The sequence below is a fragment of the Aphelocoma coerulescens genome, chromosome 21, assembly GCF_041296385.1.
Source record: "Aphelocoma coerulescens isolate FSJ_1873_10779 chromosome 21, UR_Acoe_1.0, whole genome shotgun sequence".
NCBI classification, from domain to species: domain Eukaryota; kingdom Metazoa; phylum Chordata; class Aves; order Passeriformes; family Corvidae; genus Aphelocoma; species Aphelocoma coerulescens.
In genome coordinates, this window is record NC_091034.1 from 622,028 (window position 1) to 644,175 (window position 22,148).

The window sequence follows — 22,148 nt, forward strand, 5'->3', positions numbered from 1 at the left end:
GGAGGGACAAAAGTGCCCAAAAAAACGGGTAAGTGCCCATATGGAGAGAGAGGTTGACAGGAGATGGGTAAAGCTTTATGTGCAGAAAACAAAGATGAGAAAACTGCTCAGACAAGAGACTGCAGATGAAATTGCTGTGGTGTATTAGGAGTCACCATCCCCAGAGCTGTTCGAAATGTGTGGATGTGGCACTTGAGAACATGGTTTAGTGGTAGCCTTGGCAGTGCTGGGGGAACGGCTGGATTAGATGATCTTAACGGGTTTTTTTCAATTCTAATGATTCTGTAATTCTAAGCATGCTTATGGCAGAAAATAAGAATAGGTAGGGAGTTGAGAAGTTCTGCCTTAAGGTTAGGTAAAGTTAGTAGATTTGAAGGAAGGGCGGGAAAAAAAGAACATCCATGGGTCTAGCTAAATTAAGTAAACTTGGAGCAAAAGTGTAGCAAGAGGTACACAGGAAGAGCTTCTGGTTTTTACCTCTCTGTGTATCTGCACAGCCCTGAGATTACTGCGACAGTGAAAATACAAGGGTGGTCACACCTCAGCTCTGCTTTGCCATGATAATCCTCACCCTGGGCAGCAGAGGCAGAGGTAAAAACTGCCTGAAACAGAGCTAAGCATCCTCAGGAAAGGGATCCTTCCCACATGTGAGAACTTGTGAGCGTGTTGTGACAGAAAATTCCCAGCTTGCAGCCAGACCTCGGCACTGGGACTGGTGTGATTGCGGCAGGCAGTAATTACACAGCTAATGAGGGATGGGGGTGAAGCGGCTGAGGCAAAGGGAAGGCGGCACTGGGAACACCGCAGAGTGAGAGGAGGGCGAAGCAAGAGTCTGGAGGTGAGATACAGGCTGGAGTGGTCCGGAACGGGAATTCACGGCCACCCACAGAATCATAGAATAGTTGGGGTTGGAAGGGACCTCTGGAGAAGATCCAGTTCAAACCCCTGTCAAGGCAGGGTCACCTGGAGCAGGTGACACAGGAACGCGTCCACACGGCTCTGGCAGGGCTGAGCAGGCGGAGGGGCGATCACAGCCTGGCAGGGCAGAGGTGAGGATCCAAGGGGGCTGAGTTGAGGGCTCGGCGGGGCGGTCCCAGCCCGGCAGGGCTGAGGCGAGTCCCGGGGCCAGCTCTCGCCCCCTCAGCGACCCCAGCAGGCGGGAATCGCCTCAGCGCGGCAGTGGCGGGAAGCGCGCGCAGCCCCGCCCCCCCCGCGCGACGTGGAGGCGGCGGGGCTCGGGCGGGGACCGGCGTTCGAAAAATGCCCGCGGCCTCCCATTGGCCGCCGGCCCCGCCCGGCCCCGCCCCCGCCGCGGCCCCGCCTCCCCCGCGCGGCCCCGCCCCTCGGCCGCCCCCCCCGCTCCCGCCGCCGCCGCCGCCGCCGCCATTGGAGGCGCCGCCGCTTTGTGTCCGCCGGGCCCGGTGAGTCCCGGCCCCGCCCGCCCCCGGCGCCGCGCCGGGCGGGACACGGGGCCGCGCCCGGGAGGCCGCGGGTGCTGCGCGCGAGGCGCGGGGGCGGCCTGGCGGCGCCGCCGGAGGGGCCCCGGAACTGCCCTCAGCGCGTCCCCCCCCCACCCCCCCGCCCTCCCTGCCCTGACAGGCCTGGGGCAACGGGGGTGTCGTGACGGGGAGTCGCGACACGCTGCGCGGACACGGCGCGATGTCGCGGTGGGCTCGGCCCGGCGCAGGCCCGAGGAGGCGGCCCCGGGCCTCGGGTGTCGCCGGGCCCGGCGGGGCCTGGCGGGGTGCGGGCCCGTGGCCCCTCACAAAGGAGCTGCGGGGCTCAAACACGCCCCAAACGCGCCTCTCCCGTCCCGCCGACACAGGGCGAGCCCCGGGGAAGGTCAGCGGTGGAAGGGGCTGACAGGGCCGCGACACAATAAATAATCGCTATTTATAAACTTAGGGAGCGCCTTGGCTCCCGCCGCGGCCTTCCCGCCTTTCGGCTGCTTGGCTGTGCGGTGGCTGGGGCTTTTTCCTGCACTAACTCACTTCCTCAGCGCCCGAGAAGTGCCACCGCTCGAGGGGAACCTCAGTCTGGCTCCGGTGTGGCTCCGCTTCCCAAAAGAGGTCCCTAATCCCCCTCGGCGCTGATAGCGATGGATACAGACCTACGTGTGAGGCTCCCGGGCACTTCCGAGTGCCTCCCTGCGCCCAGGTGCTCGCACCCTGCTCAGGGAGCGCTCATCACCCTCCTCCCCGGAGCGCACAGATTCTCCGTAGAGAAGGGTGTTAAATTCCAGTCTGGAATGGGGCTGTTCCAGACAGGCTTCCATTCCTGTATCGTTATCCTTGCCGCTCTAGGCTGCGGGGTGCTTTCGGGTAAAACATCGCAAATATTTAAGGAGACAAAGAGCAGCTGTAAACTGGGGTGGCTCTTGCCAGGCTCTTTCCTGCTCCACCTGAGGACAGCTCCAGACCAAGAGCACTGTTCAGAACAAATCCTTCCCGCGTGTATTTTAACTGTTTTCCCACCCCCCACTGTCTGCTAATCCCTGGGGAACTGCCCAGCCTTTGCTGCAGGAGAAGAAAAGTTGGATAATGTGGGATTGTGGGTGTGTTCGCTCCTTTATACAGTGTAGCAGAGACCGATAGTTTGGATAGTTTGCTTATAGCTGTGTACTTGGGTATTTCTCAGTTCTTAGTAGCACTTCGGAGCCCTACTGAATTATTTCTGGGTTAGCAAGTGTGTCACTTTCCAGTTCTTATCTAACTATTGAGTAAGTGTTGCACTCTGATTTCCCACCACGTGACTTTTGTTTGCTTTGACCATAAATAGTATTTTTAGCATATTCAAGAAAGAGTTGGCCAGCAGTCTTTGGCAAGCAGCTGCCATTGAGGCGGGAAAGGTTCGGAAGTGCTTGTGTTTGTAAACAGTGTCCCTTCTCCATGAGAGCAGTGAGAGAGGGAGGTGAGTGCAGTTCAGGAGTGGAGATGTTTGATGGACTGGGCAGGAGAGCGCAGACCTTCCTCAGGTGAGACTCCAAAAAATTGTTGGATAGAGTGGGAGATCCTTGGAAATCAAGAATGAGTAGAGAAAAAACAAAAAACCACATAATTCCTGTTGGGGGGGAAGAAGTTGGTATAAATACCTTGGGAAAAAGTGGCTTTTGGAGCTTTCCCCCTTTTCCCTGTGTGTGCTTGCTAATTAATTGTACTCTCAATACATCATGCACATTCATCAGGCGGAAGCTCCTTGAATTGTTTTTGTCTTTGGAATATCTTTTCTTGTGGTTTTTTTTCCCTTTCAGCAAAAAGTGGCATGTAAATCTTTCGGCAGCATTTTGTTACAAGTAACCTGGGGTCGTCTGAGGATTTAAACTTCTGTGAGAGAGAATAGAAGTTTTACATTGATGGACTATAATGGGAGGTGTGGGTAGTTTTCTTACAGACTGCAATGAAATAATGGTTTTTATCATGTATAGTTTTGTCTGTAGAATAAAAAATGATGGCTGAATAAGTAGTAGTTGGGAGGAGGGTTTATACAGTGGTTTTAAATGTACTCTATCTAGGCAAGGAGGAGTTGGCCTGTAGAGGGTTCAAACCCTGGTATGTAACATTTGCAGCCTAAATTTTCATTCAGGTGTCAGCAGTTTGTCAAAATTCATGAAGTTGGATCCTGAATTAAGATATTTTATCCAAGGCTATGAAAACTTTCAGCAGGGGATTTTCATGCTGGAGTTGTTTTAACTTTGTGACCTGACCTTGTTTTCAACTTAAAGCTGAGCCCTGTGCACTCTAATGGGGGCAATTTCATCCTTCAGTGGCTTGTGGCAGAGTGTGGAGAATTTGGATCAAGGGCCATTCTAGCCAAAAACTGTTCAAAACTGTTGTTCCTTAGAGCTTGTCACCATCATGATCCTGAGCATCAGTGCAGAGAGGGATTATTTTGAGACAGCCATGCAGGCAGAAATTCTGCTTCATATTAATCCCTTGGCTGAAGTTTCTGTGAGTTTTAGGTATGATGGTGGTGTAATTTAAGTTGCTCGCTGGCTGTGGCTGCTTGGGGACGTGAGGAAAAACTCTTGGGTGTAGGAATGGAAAATAATCCAGGCAACGGAAAGGATCTGTTCTTACTGTCTTCTGTGCAAGTCAGAGATTGATGGAGAATCTGAAACCTGTAGTGGTTTTCTATTGAGCTCGTGTTCTTTGTGTGGAGAACAGTGGAGGTGAGGCATGGGTGGTTACTGCTGTTTTAATAAACATCTGTGGGGATTGAGCTGGCTTGGGGTTGCTGGTGTTGGACCCTAACAGAGACAAGTGCTAAGCTCAGCCCTGGCTGGGAGCATCAGTTTCACTCTAGTATTGTGCCTCTTTTTTTTCTTTTTATTTTTTTTTTTTTTCAGTGAAAGCAGCATCTGTGTGCACAGAAGTCAGAGTTTAATTTTTGCTGTGCTCTGTAAAAATCAGGACAGGCAAGGTGTAAGCTGGGTTGCATTCGTGGCGTTTGGAGTCAGAGGCTCAAACTCAATGCTGAATGAAAATGTTTTCAAATGGAAATATATCTTCAGGCTTAAAAAACCCTCCTTTGAGTCTCTGAGTGTAGGAATTCCTGCGGTTGGATGCTAGAAGTGTGAAGGATTTTTGCTGTTCTCCCCTGAATCCTGAGGTACATGGGGTTTGTTGTTCCCCCTCTAACCCCATATAGGGAAGGAGCGGATGGAAATGGACACTGTAACACAGACAGGCCAAGGAATGTGCTGCCTGGCAAGCGGGGAGCTCTTGGATGTGTGTGCTGGACCACTATTCCTGGTTAATTGAAACAAGCTGCTTTGTGCAGCCTGCAGCAGCGTGGGGCTCAGGTAGCCTGGAACAGATCCCTGAGAGCCTTCGCCGTAGGAGAGCTGCAAATACAGCCCTTGGAGCTGGAAATTCCAGGGAGCTGGGACACATCCCGGGGAATGGTGGCTCTAAGAATCAGGACAAAACTTGTTGGCTGCAACAGAGGTGATGGGAATGCCAGCTGCGCTCAGCCACACACAAGTGGGTTGGCAAATGAGGATCAGAAGTTGGAACTAACTTTGTATTCTTTATTCAGTAACATATTTTATTAATCTGCAGGACTTCGGGCTGGTTTAAATGACTAAGTGCTCCTGGGCTGATCGTAGCCGAGACCACAGGCAGCTCCATGAGCTGGAAAAGCCAAAGGCAGAGTGCTGGAACACCTCAGTGAGCAGGCAGTGACAGCACCAGCTGACAGACACATTTTGTAAAACACATTTGTATCCAAGTCGTTGCTGGATGATATAGTGTGACCATATGGATACTGGGGGTTTGATAAAGTATCGGCTGCCTGGGCTGGGTTTTTAGGGAAGAGCTTTGAGGATTTCAGGGGGACAAAGCCTTGGAAGAGTTGTGCAGCTTGCAATTTGGAAGGTGATGGGTTTTGCCCTCTGCAAAAACATTAACATTTCCTGTGCTTTTTCCTTCAGTTTCCAAGTCATTTAAATGCTCTTGTGCATTATAGAGTAGTAAATAACTGTCAATATTCAATAGCATGGGTTTTAAACCCAGTTTTACTTTGCTTTTTAAGGCTTTCTGATAACAAACAGTTGTTCTTGCTTGCATCACTTGTCAGGCTGTTGGATTTGTATCCCTTGACACCCTGCCTTCAAACCTGCAAGTGCATAAAGCCTTTTTTTAGCCCTTTTTGACCTCATTTCTAGGCCGGTGTCATGTACTTTGTACCCAGTCACATCTATGTACATCAGTCACCCCTACGTGTCGTGTGACAGTAAGGGGACACCCCGCTGGCCCAGGATTGGATACACTTCCTTGTTTTTTCCATTGCATATTTGTTTTCAGCCTGCTCACCCTACCCTGAGTCCCTGTGAGTTGGAGTTTCTGCCAGCCTGACACTTGGATTGCCACATTCAAAGCCTAATTTATCCTGAAGGATTTTCCCTCAAAGGAGATTGAAGGCTGAGATAATCTTACGGCCAGCAGAAATTCTGTAACTCAGCCAATTTTTTTTTTTTTTAACATTCTTGTGTCTCTTGCATTAGTAGGGGGACTCCACACTTCAGAAATATCAAAAATGTGTCTCACCTGAAGCCTTCCCTTATTTATTCCTAATGATGTGATAGTTCAGGAGGAAATTGCTGTAGGTGTTCGGAGTAGTTCCAGAAAAACTCCCTGTACCTTTGGATCTTCTGTTAGTAGCTACTCCCTGAGTTGGGAGACTGGACGCATTCCTGCTCATCTAGAAATCCAGAAATTTAGGGGGGGTTGTTGTTTATCAGCTCCTTGCTGGATTACCTGCTTTGGAATAAATAGTTCGTGATAGTTTGGGAGCCTGTGAACCTGCAGAGTTCCTGTAGAAAAAGGGGTGTAACTATATGAGGAGTAACTTTCTGTACTTTGGTGAAGGTTAGCGTCCTGGTGGTGTTTTCACTGCTGATCTGATTATATTTTTCTGACAGTTGATCAGATTTAAATGTTCATTAGAGTTACTCAAGAACCACCTTGAAAACTGCATCCTCAGCTGGTGGCCTGTATCCCCTTTCAAGGCACAACGTTTGTCTGATGTTTGTGTAAATGCAAAATACAGTTGTTACTTTCAATTTTTTATTGAGTGATGCTTGTGGTTGTAGCTGTGGTTCCCGTTTAAGTTGTCTTTTGAAATAGCGTGTCCAGGTAACAGTTGGTTTGGGTGACTTGATTTTCCCATTACACAGATCAGTTTTATTTGGAGAGGGGAATGAGGTTTTCTGCATTGTCGTTGCAAAACTTTCTTTTTTTGCTTTATCTTTTTGAGGAACTGAATTCAGGCCTGATTGTGGTTGATATTTCATACTCAGTGCGGAAAACCACTGTGGAAAGAAATGGGCTGAGCAGGCACAGTCCCTGCGTGGATGCTCTCACAAGGTGGGGCTTCTGACTTCACCCCTGGAGACCATCAGTGCTTTGCAGTCAGGAGGAGATTATCCTCCTGCCCCTTTGATTCCCTGGGCCTTTTGAGCAGGATATGATCCATGCCTGGGAACACAGAGGGAATCAACAAGCCACTCTGAATTTCTGCTGGATACCAGCTTGTTGGCATGTATTGTAGGCACAGAAGTGAAGAATTGTGCTGTGTTAAGTTGTACTCTTGAGAGCAAAAAGACATCAGTGGTTTATACACTGATCTAAACAAAGGGGTTTTCAGAACTTGGGGAATTTTAAGTCAAAGTTGGGAGTACTGCTTTCATGCGTGTGTCTTGCAGGTCACACAGTTTAAAAACAAATAAACCCAGGACCATGTCAGCCACAGTGCGGCTTGTGTGCGTATTTAATCCCAGGGAATGCTTCTTTTGTAGCCCCCAACTGATTTCCCTGAGGGGGAATCCGTAATTGGTTATTTTAGGACTCACGTCAAAATTCTGGCATTTTCTTAAAGGGCTAAACACTGGATATTGAGCTGAAGCCTGGTGAAAATTTTCATTTTTTTTCCCTTTCACTTTCCACACTTGAGAAAGGAAGGTCCCTTAAAATAGGCCATTTTTTTTTGTTTTTTAAGTGCTGTGCTATATTCTGTATATTCTAATTGGCAGGCAGTATATTTTCACATTCAGACATTTCACAAGAAACCTTCATTCATCTCTTTTTATTTTGCTTTTGGCATGTGGTGTGTTTTTATTTTTCTGTTTTGCCTCAGACGAAAACCTCCAGTGCAGTTGGGCTTTGCTTTCCTTGGTGCTGAGACAGGACCAGTTCCGTATGGGTTTTCAGAGTGACTGTTCAGTTCCTGTCAGAAGTGTCTCTGACTGATTAGGGATCCCCACTGCTGAGTAATGACAGGACTGTGTTTTTGGGCAAGAACTGGTGTTGGTGTGGTACAGAGCATCCACCTGTGCAATGGGGAGTGCAGTGCTGAAACTGGTGAAAGTCAGCTTGAAAACAGGGCTGGGGCTGATGCTGGGTCTCTGTTCAAGAGGAAAACACTCAGGCTGGGGAAATACCTGTTGAAAGTGAAAGTTTATAGTAAGTGCCTGCCTTCTGAGCAAAAGGAAACATCCAGAGGAGGTGAAAATGGGAGCATTTGGCTGTTTCTCTGTAAGGAAGGGAGGAGGGCAGGCTGGAGCTTGATCTTTGGATGGAATTGGGACAGGTCCAGCTGTGGTTTGCTGGAGGTGAGGCTTTGCTCCTGAGGTTTTTAAAGGGGATGCTGAGAGGAAGTGAATGAGCTAATGAATCCCAGTTTTGTGATGGAATTAGTGGAGCCCCGCTCCTTAGGAAAGGCCAGTGCAGGCAGATGGGCAGCAGGTAAGAAAGGCTGTAAAAGCTTAATAGTAGTAAGTGGCAAGACTTGATGAGAGTTAAACTAAGCTTAACCCATTTGTTATCCATGACAGTGCATGTGTTTGGAGCAGAGCTTTGGCAAGCTTACGTTTTCTGGTAGAAGGCATGGAGACTGCTCTTCTGATTGTCATGTTTTGGTCAAAAGATTCCCTCATTTCTTTAAATTGCATGGGGTTTAGTTTGGGGGGGCATGGCTTGGCTTCCCAATGCTTGTATCTTCTGCCTAACAAATGTGATGGTGTCATTCCTTAGCTCCACGTGCCAGCTCCTGCTTTTACCCAAAGCCACTGAGTGACCAGTTCCCTCACTCAGGGCACAGTGCAATGGCTGCTTCTCATTAATGCTTGCCCTTAACTTAAAGAGCCTTTTTATCTTTCAGCCATGTTCTAATGGAGTGGGTTTGGCTTGCACCTTTCCCATTTCTGCTCCATCCATAGCTCTCCAGTTTGCATACATGTTTTAGCACCTTTGTGGAATGCAAGTGTTGCTTGTCAGTTGTGTTAGTCATGAGCTGTAAGTCATTTATCCTTTTCTTTTTAATCTTTAATTTGATAGATACGTGGATGTAGATGTTTTTGTTTTGTTAATTTTCACACCACATCTTTTCTGTACTTTAGGTTGACTCCTCACTGCACTGTGAAAACCATTAGGAAAAAGTCCTTGGGGTTAAAACCTAGGGCTCCACACTGTTACCTGCACTTGGGGCTAGAAATTAATATAAATGTCGACTGATCTGTCTGAAGCTGAACCCGTGCATCATAAGGCGCTTCCACTCTTAACGGGAGCTCAGCTGATCCACACGGACAAGTTAAGTGAGGTAGGGGCTGGCCCTTTCTCCAAGCTTGCCCTTGGATCAGTCCTTGACTTCCAGTCCTGCTGAAGGTTACTCAGCACTCTTTCTCCCCTGCTTCTAGGAAACTCAGTTGGGAGTCTAACAAACTCTGCTTCCCCTTCCCTGCTTTCCCTGAGATGATGTGTCTGTCAAAATCCTCAAATGCTCATCTCATTTAATTTGGAATTGAAATTATTTCTTTTATAACCATAAAATGTGGAACTATCCTCTCCTAGTAAGCTTTGAAGAAGCTGGTTTGAGGGCTACTGTCTTTTAACATCACGAAAAATCCAAACCAGAATATTTCTACCTATGCTGCTTTATTTTAATCCCGTTTCAAAACTTTCCAATTCTTCCCAGCATCTGTGCTGATTTTCATGTGCTTTCTGTAGAAAGTGGAAGACGACACGATGCCAATCCGTCGCTCGGTGAATGCTTCTTCCCGGGAAACTCCTCCCAAAAGCAAACCTGCCGAAGGGGAAGAGGTCAAAGCAGGTACAGTCATAGTTCTAGAGGGGATTAATGTATATCCAAACATTGACTGGGTCTGAAACTCCTGGAAAACCCTACAGCCAGGATGAAAATATTGTTAATGTTTGGCTCCCTGTCACAGGGTTTTCCAGGATTTGTGTTTTGCAGACACTGTTTGCAGTCTGAACCCATTTGTTTTGTCTTTTATACCCTGTATCACTCCAGACATGAAAATATGGCCAAATATGGTCCCTTTTAAGTTTGCACATCCTTTAGGATGAAGAAATTATGACGTTTCAGTAGTGTCAGAAAGACGGTTTGAGGTAAAAAGGTGTAGTTAATGAATGGAAAAACAAAGTATTCAATTTTTTTTCTCTATTTTTCTGAGCAAAAATGTTTTACCATGATGTGTCATGAAATCTAGTCTGATATTAACGTGCCCTGTCTTAGCAGCTTGGCCTCAGTGTCCCAGAATGTGTCATTTCGCTACTACAGTCAGCTGGTTTCACTGACTTTGTCCTCTTTGGTGTCACAATTTAAAAAAGTACCTACAAAACTGACTCTTAATTCACTGCACATTTTAAATGCCTCTGTGGGAAAGCTATGGACAGGAATGTATCAGAAATGCTTAAGCTGCACACAGCAGTGTTGGTGGGCAGTTCTTTATCCAAAAAGTGTGGAATTTCAGTTTATATGGATCTCATCTAGTAGGCAGCCCAGTCTCTGTTCTCAGCTAAATATGCTTTTATGTACTTTTTATTTCCTTGGTAAGTTGATTTCTGACTGGATTTGATCCTTCTGATATACAAGTGCTCCCGCCAATGCACGTGCCACCTAAAGCTTTGCCAGGTCTGGAAAAATGTGATGGAATTGTAATTATCCTTCAGGTGATTTTGTATTTGAAAACAGCTGGGTCATAAGCAAAGCTCCTTCTTAGAATCCCAGGCCTGTCTGCAACAGCAGCTTGTGGAGTTAAGAGGAGAACGCTGGTGGAACTGGTTAATTGTGAAAATGTTGCATGATGTTGTTTGCAGTTATCCTGGCATTTGAGGGCTGATTGCACCTTTATTGAAGCTCTTTCAGTACTTTTCTTTTCAGTACTTTTCTTCTCTTTTTACATTGCTTTTAAATAACACATTTAAATAAGTGAAAAGAAATTGGTGGAAAATAATTAGTGGGGTGTGATCTTTAGTTTGGCTTTTTTTCCCTCTGCCTTCCTAAAGAATAAAAGATGGTTTAGACAGTGATTTGATGCTTTTTCACATTTTCTAGATGCAGAAGTCACCTCTGAGGAATCTGCATCTGTTGGGGAGGAGCAAGAGACTGAAACCCTGCCTGCTGCATCCAATGAAGCAGAACAGCCAAAGGAACCTGAGAATGAAGGGAAGGAGGAAACAAAGTCCTCAGAAGAAACCAAAAAGGAGTAAGGCTTGCTTGGTGCTGAATTCAGGGATTTGGGTAGGATTCTGAAGGGAAGTCAGGTTCTACAGAGAGAAAAGATAGTGGGAGAGATGGAGGAAGTGAATGCCTTAAGGTGCTTCTCCTTAAGATACTTCTCAGGAAGAAGCTACTGATCACATGTAGCTGCTGTTCTCAAACATGTGAGGCTGAATATTGATACGAGATCTCTTTTTTACTAATAGAAACATCAAACTATTCCTTAAGTTATGTTAATTTAAATAATGTCAGATGTTCTGGGCTTTTTTGTTGTTGTTCTCGTACTGCTTGTTGGCTTGTTTTAGTGCCTCTTGTCTTACTACTGCTCTGTATTTTCCCTAAGCGAGAAGGATCAGTCTAAGGAGAAGGAGAAGAAGGTGAAGAAGACCATCCCTGCATGGGCCACACTCTCTGCCAGCCAGCTGGCTCGGGCACAGAAGCAGACTCAGATGGCAGCCACCTCCCGGCCCAAAATGGATGCGATTTTAACCGAGGCCATCAAGGTAAGCAGGACGCAAATGTGTGGTTTTTATTCATCTGTCACAAAGCAGAACAATTTATGTCCTAATCCACACGATTTCAGCTTGCTGAGGTGCAGGTGGCTGATGTGTGCTAGCAGGAAGCTGAGTGTGTAAGATGGGTGTGCTTGTGCCTGGAAGCCCATGGAGCTGACGTGTGAGTCCATGAGGATGACGAGGGGCCCTATGGCTGATTTCTTTGTTTAGAATTCGTTTCCCTCCCTAATTACATTATGGGGAACAGCTAGGATGGCATAACCTGGTTGATTGCTGTCATCATTTTGTTTGCTGTGCCTCCTAGCCACATTTAACTTCATTTACCTGGATTCATCCATCTATTTGATACATGTGCTTTTTTTTTAGCCTTAACTTGCTCTAAGTCAGGACAGATGGAGGTACTGTAACCCTGCATTCTAAAGTGGTCTTGGTTTACTTTATCCCTCCTGATTGTAAGAGGAAATCTGTGCTGTTGTAGCTGTGCTGCTCCTCTCCCCTCAAGGCTTGGTTGCTCCCTTTAGAGGAGGCCTGGACTCCACCAGCCTTAATTGCAAGATGGCCTTTCCATCTATCTTCAAAAGATGAACTTCACCTTCTGTTTTTTGCTAGTTTACTAATGTCAGTCCTCCATCTTATTAAAAATATAATTGGCAGCTTGTTCCGACTTAATGATTACTCTGTCTGACATTAAAATGTGTTAGGAGATCAGTTGTGCAGCATTAGATTTACCCAAAGGTGACTGTATTTTAAGCCATTCCATGTGAGTGCTTCAGAGCAGGGGAGTAGTAGATATGTGCTTGCTGTGCTGCTTTTCTGTTGTCTGTGTTACTCTTCAGCTACTCAGGAGGGGAAAGTTAAGTATTTTGTTAGTCATGTTTTATACTTGAGTCACAGTGGGGAAGAGGCCAGCCCTGGCATCCTGTGATGATGGCCTGTGTGCATCAGTCCAATCTGTGTTCTCCCAGCCCCACTCAGGGTAATTCCAGTGCAAGTGGTTTCTAATGTTTTGTTTCTGTTTCAGGCCTGCTTTCAGAAGAGCGGTGCCTCGGTCGTTGCAATACGGAAATACATCATCCACAAATACCCTTCCCTGGAGCTGGAGAGGAGGGGATACCTCCTGAAGCAAGCACTGAAAAGGGAGCTGGAGAGGGGAATCATCAGGCAGGTAAGAGCTGCTTTGTGGAGCAGCACTGGAGACGGCGTTGCTGAGGAGGGACTGTTTACAAGGGCCTGGAGTGACAGGACAAGGGGGAATGGCTTCAGAGTGCCAGGGAACAGGGTTAGACGGGATGCTGGAAAACAATCCTTCCCTGGGAGGGTGGGGAGGCCCTGGCACACAGTGCCCAGGGATGCTGTGGCTACCGCTGGATCCCTGGAAGTGTCCAAGGCCAGGCTGGATGGGGCTTGGAGCAACCTGGGATAGTGGAAGGTGTCCCTGCCCATGGCAGGGGGTAGAACTGGGTGATCTTTGAGATCCCTTCCAGCCAAAACCATTCCATGATTCTGGGAACTGCACAGGAATTTCTTAACTCCATTAGCAGGTCTGTGGAATGAACGTGTTCGCCCTCGTGGAGGTTTATCAACCTCTGTCTCTGCTGTGTTGGACACTGGCAGGATTTCAGCACTGTTGTGTCAGTCACATACTTGGCACAGTTGGCTTTTTGTGCAATTCATGGCAGTTTCTGGGTGTTGTGTCACACAGCATTGCAGCAGCATGTGAACCCAGCAGTGTGGGTTTTAACACTGTAATTTATGCCTGTGTTATCTGTCAGGACCTCCTGGTCAGGACAGCAGAGTATGTCCTAATGTCTGGCTGCAGTTTCTGATCTTACTGAAGTTTCAGTGGGTTCAAATCAGGCCTCTGCCATAAGAACCCACTGCAGGGTGACAGTGCATTCAAAATCTCCATCATGATGTCTGCAAGTCTCTCTCAGGTTGTTAGTGTTCTGAGTTACGCTGTTAAGGACTGAAATGGACTTTCTCTTGAACCAGGTGAAAGGAAAGGGAGCTTCTGGGAGCTTTGTGGTGGTGTCTAATGCAGGAAAAACTGTTCCAAAAGCCAGAGACAGAAAGGTAAGATGGATCATTTTAAACAACACTCAGAAATTTATTGCTCTGAAGCACACGTACCTTACCCAATGTTCTCAACGCAGTGTTCTCCTCCTTGCTGTGCTTTTACTCCCCAAGTACAGCAATTAAAACACCCATTCCACTGGCACCAGAATCAGAAAGCTACTATGAGGAACTAAACACAAGTCGAATGATCAAAATCATAGTCTTAAAATGTTTACATTAACCCCTTAGGCTTTGGTTCAGAGGCAGAAAACTAAATAACAATGAAACTCTTTGTCTGTCTTTACCTGGTAGAGGGAGGTGCCTTTCAGGTATTGGAATACAGTTTTATGCTACTCCTGCATGTGTTTTATCCATTGTGTGGATAAAGAGAAGACTCCAGTCTTTAGGACTGAGAGGAATGTTTTCCCATCAGCTGTGAGATCAGAGGGAGAAAGAGGAAAATATCCTAAGACTTCTGGAAGAAAGCTGCTGATGCTGGGTGTTGTTGGGGAGTAATGTGAAGGGGATGGTTTTTTGAGCTTCACAGTTAGTTGTGGTTCCAGCACTGCTGAGCTCCACTCCATGCTGTGCTGAGTGTGTGAAACCCATTCCTAACGCTGCAGTTACAAAATGTTTAGCTGGAATTGCCAACCCCTTGGGACTAGACAGGTGAAGTTAGACAGGTAACACCTTGTTGCTCATCTCTTGCCTCCTGGGGAGACCAGAAGCCCTAAAACTGAAGGAAATGTTCACACACTTGCTGTAAGGCCCTGGAGGAAACTAACTGCAGTGGAACTTTTTAAACAGAGCTCACTGGCTCCACGAGAAGCATGAGCAAGGCACCTGATACCTGCTGACACATCACCTCTCTGCAGCATATGGGTGTCTTTGTTCCCAGTTACTTTCTCTGTGCTGCAGCAAAACAAAGGTTTTGGATGAATTCAGCTGGCAGGGGAGCAGCTCCCTCACCCATTGCACTGTTTGCAGAGCTGCTGTTCAGCATCAAATCACTGAACTTCAGCGCATTTTCTGTATAAAGAACAGATCATTTTTCCCTGATTATCCCCTCTCATAGCAACAAAAGGGGTGTAGGAAAACTCAGAATGGAATGTTGGCTTCAATCAAGATTTTATTGCGTTATTTCAAAAAAAAAAAAGGACTCCTGTTTAGCTGTTTGTTTTGGGGAAGATTTGATTTGTGTAAACAAGTTCTGTCTTTGATGAGCTTTAAGTTTCGTGTCAGCACGTATCATCATCTTCACAGAAAGGGTTGTAAAGCATTGGCACAGGGGATCCAGGCAGTCACCATCCCTGGAAGTCTTCAAAAAACCTATGGATGTGGCACTTGGGGGGCATGGTCTGGTGGTGAATATGTCAGTGCTGAGTTAAAGTTTGGACTCGATGATCTCGGAAAGCTTTTCCAGGCTGAATAATTCTGTGATTCTATGATTTTTCTCCTGCCTCATTGAAGGGTGGCAGAGAAAAACGTCTATAGCAAGGGGAAGGAAATAATTAAATTTACAGATGTTTTTAGATACTCAGCAATTTGTATTTGTAAAGTTTTCCTAAAACTCCTGTGAAAATTCAGCCAGATTTGCTGGATTTCACCTAAGCTGCAAAACTCTTCAAGTTGTTAAAGAGCTGCCTTACAGCACCTGAGTTGCCAGCTCTGCAGCCAATGTCAGGAGCACTTCTCCCCACATTTGCATTGCTGGTTCAGAAACCCAGAGTTTTAGGCCCTGCTGATGCATAAAAGTCTGTGTGTTTCAGAAAAGCACTTCGGCTCCGAGCACAGAGCAGCAGGTGAAGCTGGAGGACGTCTTGCCGCTGGCCTTCACCCGCCTGTGCGAGCCCAAGGAGGCTTCTTACAGCCTGATCAAAAAATACGTGTCTCAGTATTACCCCAAACTCAAAGTAGATATAAGGTAAGTGCTGGAGTTGCTTTAGCAAGCAGAGGATTGGGGAAACTTGGCCTTCCTCTGGCTCGGTCTCACTTCACAATGACTCAGTCTGGTATTTAAGCAGTCAGGTGCTGCTCTGAGTTGCAGGGCCTGGGGGAAAGCTTCAGGAAAAGCTACGCCTTTTCCTGCATCCCTCCACATCCCATCTTTGTTCCTGACACCACCAGCAGTGCTGCTCTGCACACCTTAACCACACCCACATCCCTTTACTGCCTGGATGTGAAGGCCTCTCCTCAGGGTCTCATCCTCTTGGATCTGGATGCTTTAGCCGGCACACACATACAGTAATCTTTAAGCTGACCTGTACGGAGCGAGTTGAGGCTTGGGAAGGAAACTAGGAAACCCTGTGTCACCTCTAACAGGGTTATATCAGCCCCTTGTTTGCCTGTGAGCTGACTGAGTGCCCACCACATCCAAATGTGCTGCTCAAGGTGAGTGGATCCTTGCCAGGGCTGCGTGGCCGGAGCTGCTGGCGGTGCCGTGACACCGAGCACGCGCTGCCGCGCAGCTCCCAGCGCAGCGTTCTGTAACGAGCCTCGCTGACAGGTCTCCATTTAGTGTCTGCGTGTAGGCAGACACGCTAAGTGCTGCTCTGCTCACACGCTGCAAAGCGCTGTTTCTCTGTTTGTGTTTGGAGCTGTCAGTGTGTGTCAGTAAAGCTTTCTCCTCCTGTGTTTCAGACCCCAGCTGCTGAAGAATGCCCTGCAGAGAGCTGTAGAGAAGGGCCAGTTAGAGCAGATCACAGGGAAGGGAGCATCTGGGACATTCCAGGTCAGAGAATGAGTTCATCTTTGTCGACCACAAGCCTTGGATGTCAGTTACTGCGCCCTCTCCCCTGGTTTCACTGGGTAGCCCTTTCTTCAGCAGCCTGGCATGCTCAGCACCTGTCCAGCTATGAAGCAGTAGGACTCTTGGTCTCCGTTTCAGGAGCAGCCCCCTGTTCCCTTGCTGAGCGTGCTGCACGCACTGCTCAGCTCTGACTCACCAGCACAGTAGGGAGCTGGTGGGGCAAGCTTTCCTTTCCATCTCTAACTGGAAGTGCAGCAGGTACCCCAGATGCCTGCAGTGTCTTTTACTCATGTGTGTGCCACAGAAGTTGCTTGGGTACATTTGGTCCGTGGGATGGAGAAAGATGTGATTTATTTTGCTTTCTTTCCTCCCCTGAGCAATGGGCCCTTAGACTGCCACATCCTTGCAGTGTATTTGGGGGCTGGGGTGAGGTGTTGCTGATAAAGCCCCCCAGGCCAGCTGACTGACTACAGCTGGGAGAGCAGCGTTCCCTGTGCAGTGTTTTAATATTAAACGTATCTGTGCTAATGCAGGAGCGCCGACCCACCTGGTGCAGAGGAGCTTGTCCTGACCTGGTTTGGGAGAATTTTGTCTTGATGCTTTTCTCTTCCTCCTTGGAAAATAGCTGAAGAAATCAGGGGAGAAGCCCCTGCTGGGTGGGACTCTGATGGAAGATGCAATCCTGTCTGCTATTGCGGCCATGAACGAACCGAAGACCTGCTCCACCACAGCACTGAAGAAGTATATCCTGGAAAATTACCCAGGGACCAACTCCAACTTCCAGGGTAAAGTACTGATCCATGTAAGGCTTCTATTCTGCATGCTGAAGAGAGTCCTGCAGCTGCAGATGTGCCTGTGCAGCACCTTTAAACTGCTCTGTTGAGCTTGCAGGGAGCTGCAGCTGCTCAGCTCTTTGTGCTGCAGAGATGCTCTGTGGTTTTCATTCCCATCAGTCCCTTTCAAGCCGGACAAAGGCCAGTTCCTGAGACAGAATGCACAATTCTCTTGTCTATATCCAGGAAGGGGGAATAGTATTCAAGTACTTTATTGTTCTTAAATCACCAAGTTGATTTCATCTGTCTCTGCTTTGAAAGGGACAGCATGGCATCAATGCAGTTCCTAATTGCTTTTCATTTCAAGAACTTGCCTAGTTTAACTTTTAAAAAAAAATCATGAGCACCCCTCTTACAAAATTTGTTTGAGGCCCTACTTTGGATCTGATTTTTAAAAGGTCAGGCAAATAAGGAGAAAAGCCAGTCGTGTTTTATTTGGAAGGGAGATTTGGCATGTCTTTGTTCCCAGGAGAGACACTAATGTCTGGTTTGACTTTTGCATGAGCAGAGACTTTCAAGCAGATCTTCTGATGGCTTATTTGGGTTATTTGGGCTGAGCCCCGATGCAGTTGGTTGGTGCTGGAGGTCACTTGAGAGCGGCTGAGCTCACAGCGGTCTCTGCTCAAACCTGAACGTAGATCAGTTTGTTCCTATGGTGTCACTGAGCTGGTGCCATTCCTCGGGAGCAGAGAGGAGATTGCTGATCCCACAGTCTTTACCTGGAGCTGAAGCACAGCATCAGCACAGCTGTTTGGTGCAGGGTTACTGACACAGCACAGGTCCCAGGGCTGAAGAAGCTGCCTGAGGCCTTCTGCCAATTAGGATGATGTTGAGTGTGACTTCTTAATCTTGGGGCAGGGAAAAGAGTTTCCAGGCTTCCTAAGCCTTCGCGTGGTTTATTTTCAGACCATTGGAAATGTCCCTGGCCCTTAGGGCCTGCATTGAGCCAGCCTCCAGTGCTTGTCACTCCTGCAAGGCCGATAAGGAATCTCAGCTTGCAATCTGTTGTTTTCTTTCTCCTTCCGTTACATAAAAGGAATTTTGATGATCTCTGCTTTGCTCTGAGAGCAACCGGAGGAAGATCTGGTGTGATGTGAAAAGCAGGCGGGTACACGCTGCAGAGCCAGAGCTCTGCTCTCCTCCCCAGTTTATGCCTCATCTCAGAACTGGACTTGACTGGAGTCAAATCATTTACGTGCTGCTATTGATCTTTGGCACCCAGAGTAAAAGCAGCCTTGTGGTTATACAAACTTTGGAACGTGCTTGAGAGCAAACCTTGTTTTTCCCTGGGAGCTCAATATGTAAATGGACCCTCTAATTAGAGCTGAAAATGGTTCTGAACTGACTAAACACCCCCAGCCCTTTGCCAGAGACAAAGATCCCCTGTACTTGCACAGTCTGAGTTACAATTCTTACACAGTGCACAATGGAATGGCTGGAATAAAAGTCTGGAATAAAAGACTGGAATAAGAAGTTCATTTGTTGTATTTCTAGACCAAATATTTTACCCTCTAAAACACAAAACAAGAAGAAAACCGCAGTGTGGGGAAGGATGCAGCACATACAGCATTTAGAACTTGAGATCAAAAGCAGGGTAAAAGCTTGTTTTAAAACATACTTTGGAGGATAGTCTGAGACCTGGGTTAAATTTGGACAGAAGTAGTTACACAGTGCTGTCGAATGATTTATGAAGGAGCACCCCGTGATCATGACATCAGAAACATGCACTGTTCTTGACTCCTGCCTTTGGAGAATTTAAAGCCACTCTTGCCAAGAGCTCAGGAACAATATCTTGTATCTTGGTCGAACATTGACTGAGAGGATTTCCCTTCCTGACTTCAGCTCTGATTTCAGAGGGCACAGCAGAGAGCAGTAAGATCAGGCAAGAGGATAAAGATAGTAACTCAACCTTTCTCTGATTTCTTTTCTATTTCACAGTGCATCTACTGAAGAGAACCCTGCAGAAATGTGAGAAGAATGGATGGATGGAGCAAATTTCTGGGAAGGGCTTCAGTGGAACCTTCCAGCTTTGCTTCCCTTATTATCCCAGGTAAAGAGCTTGGCTGTAAAATGATGTTCAGGAGTTTTGCACAGCTCAGGTAGCAGAGCTGAAGTTCATGAGCCAACCTCCTATTTACAGGGAGTTTGTTGAGGGTTTAATCACTGGTGAGCTGCCACATCGTCACCCATGCTCTGGATAATGGCATTACTTGGGTGAACAGAAAGCTGACTTCATTGGCAAGGGAAGCTTTTAAGGGCAGTAGAAATACTGGGCTCACTATTCTCAGGTTGTGCTGTTTTTGTTGCAGGCTGGGCTATTTAAGTGTTCCTGTGCTAAAACCAATTCACCTGAGCAGGGAGTGGGGTGGGTTCTCCATGCCAGGATGCTCCTAAGGAGCAGGACCCAGCTGTTCCTTCCTTAAGGGAGGAGAGGTGGGAGGAGGGAGGATGACCTAGATTAGCTACTCTGAGTCTAAACCAGCCTTTCTTCTCCTGCTGTGAGCTGATATTGTGCTGGGCCATGTGGAGCCCAGGGATGGGGCCTTGGTGTCCCAGGAAGAGCCAAATGGCAGCAGCGTCATTGAAGTGCTCCCCAGCTCCCTTTATTGCACACATGAGTCCTCACAGCTTCAGCCACGCTCAGCTGCTGCAGTCTGATCCTGCCCCTTTGTTGTTTCTCTCCCTGGGTTTGCAGGGAAGGAGCAACGATGGATGGAAATGGAGAAGGGACAGCTTAGGGCTGGTGCATTCCCAGGCTGTCATGTGTCTGCCATTGCAGAGACTAAATAACCTTGGTTTGGGATAGCAGCAATCACAGAATTCCTGAGGGCATTTCTGGATTAGGTTAAAGCTGTAACCTTAGCAGGAAGCTGCAGTGCCAGGGGAGAGCCAGGGTTACCCAGGGCTTGCCTACCGTGGAGTCATATCCTTAGAAGCAAATCACGCTCTGACCAGACCCCTCTTGTAGCCCAGATGTGCTCTACCCAGAGAAGCAGCAGGATGAGGATTCTGAGGAATCTGATGAGGAAGAAGAGGAGGAATCTGAGGAGGAAGAAGAATCTGAAGAGGAAGAGTCTGAGGAGGAAGAACCACCACCAAAGAAGAGGTATGGCAGCATGAGAGATGAGCGGGCTCCTTTGGATGAAATAAGTGTCTGTCACAGCTGTGGAGTGCTCAGGTGCGGTCACTTGTCCACAAGGCTGTTGCTCACAGGTGTTGGCAGAAGTTTCTGATTATTCCTTGCTCCAGAGATGCTGACCTCCCCCAAATTCCACAATTTGAAGCCTTCCTCTTTTCTCCTCCAGATGAGAGAGAGCCTGTGTTTATTCTTTGTGTTGCCTTTAGTCTCCTGCTTTGGAAAGTGTGATGTTTCGTGTGAAACTTTTTGTACTTGTTTCCTTAAAAAAAAAATCTTCCCTGCAGTAATTATTTGCAGCTCTGTAGCCACATATGAGACCTACCTCACTCAGAATGTGGACTTAATATGAGTGTTGTTTATTAAGTAATAAAATCCCATTTAGAGAGGAGAGATAGTGCTTAGGGCTCTTAATTGTTCTGACAGCTGACTGATTCACTGTCATTATTTACATGTTTATTTGCCTAACAAAGGGGTTGGAAGCCTCACTGGCAGCTCTGTGGGGATGGGAAGTGCTCAGTGCAGAGCTACCAGCGAAGCTCTTGCTTTTTGGGATTTAGTTCATGGAATGTGCTGGCAGAGGACAGGGATGCCAAGATGTGCTTCATTTATGCAAATTGCTGACAGCAGCTCTGCTCTGGGTACCATTTGTGCTCCACTGAGCTCCTGTGCTGTCTCTTCCTGACAGGATGCAGAAGAGACCACCCCCCAAATCCCGGAGCAGGGCCCCTCCGATGAAGCGAAGAGAGTCCAAACCCAAGCCAAGGAAAACCCCTGCCGCCCGCCGGGGCAAAGCAAAGCCCCCTCCCAAGGTCAAAACCCCTGCTAAGAAAGCCAAACCAGCAGCTCCAGCCATCAAGAAAGCCTCCAGTGGCAGCTCTTCCAAGAAACCAGCAGCCAGCGGGAGGAAGGAAGTGAAACCCTCGGCCAAGGGCAAATCCACCATGAGGAAATCTCTCCGGGCAAAAAAGTAAAATGTTTCCAGTGTCAGGGAATCCCATGGTCAAATCCACAATCTTGTTTTATAAGTCAACGTGCATTTGTATTTTAGTTCTGATGCTTAAACACTTCTTTAATTTTTTTTTAATTTTTTTTTCTTGAATGATGGGGAAAAGCTGAAAACTAAATCAAACCAACCCGAGCATTCGTTAGATCTCAATGCTGTGCCTCGTGCCTGCCCCTCCCCTGGAACGAGTCATCTTTACTTTCTGCAATAATTTTAGGACTTTTCTAGGACGTCTCTAATCTGTACATTTATGGTGTTCCACGTGGGTTTTGGGGGGGAGGGTTGGCTTTTAAAACAATTCTTCAAAGAAGATCTTTATATCTTTAGACAGCAGGAACAGGATGATCAGGGGAATGTGATTCTGTAAAGAGAAGGTGCCGTGGCAGAGGAGTCCTCCCTAGTTCCCTGCATGCCGAGGTCCTTGGCGCTTCCGTGAGGGAGCCGTGTACATACAGCACTTGCACTGAGCCCCGAGATGCTGCTTTCCTCAGAGCCACAGGCCCAGGGGTGGCTGGTGAGTCGGATCCCCGGCGTCTCCTGAGGGTCTGGTGCCAGAGGGGCTCCAAAAGGGGCAGCTCTCGGTTAGGTGGGTGATTTGAATTAGTGTTTCCACACCACATCTGTACCTTAAAACCAAAATATATCAAAGTCTTCTTGAATCCAACTTTCAAATGTTTTTAAGAGATGAAAAGCCTGAGTTTGTTACCTCTTGTTTACCCTTTTTTAAAGAGAAGTTGGAGAGCTATACAATTGCTAATGTAGAGATGTTGATAAGTGAAGAACATGCGGTTTGCTAAAATAAAATGAAACTAGATTCCAGGCCTGCCTTCTGTGT

The 22,148-nt window shown here is 47.4% G+C and overlaps 1 protein-coding gene across 1 annotated transcript; it reads left to right on the top strand.

Moving 5' to 3' along the window:
- The first annotated feature begins 1,340 nt into the window (after nucleotides 1-1,340).
- On the top strand, nucleotides 1,341-22,132 carry HP1BP3 (heterochromatin protein 1 binding protein 3). The gene is made up of 13 exons (XM_069034727.1): nucleotides 1,341-1,421; nucleotides 8,897-9,096; nucleotides 9,504-9,606; nucleotides 10,855-11,005; nucleotides 11,363-11,522; nucleotides 12,556-12,699; nucleotides 13,527-13,607; nucleotides 15,359-15,513; nucleotides 16,230-16,320; nucleotides 16,964-17,123; nucleotides 19,110-19,221; nucleotides 20,140-20,277; nucleotides 20,996-22,132. The coding sequence occupies exons 2-13, from the start codon at nucleotides 9,001-9,003 to the stop codon at nucleotides 21,279-21,281; spliced, it is 1,677 nt and encodes a 558-aa protein (XP_068890828.1). The 5' UTR covers nucleotides 1,341-1,421; nucleotides 8,897-9,000; the 3' UTR covers nucleotides 21,282-22,132.
- The last annotated feature ends 16 nt before the right edge of the window (nucleotides 22,133-22,148 follow it).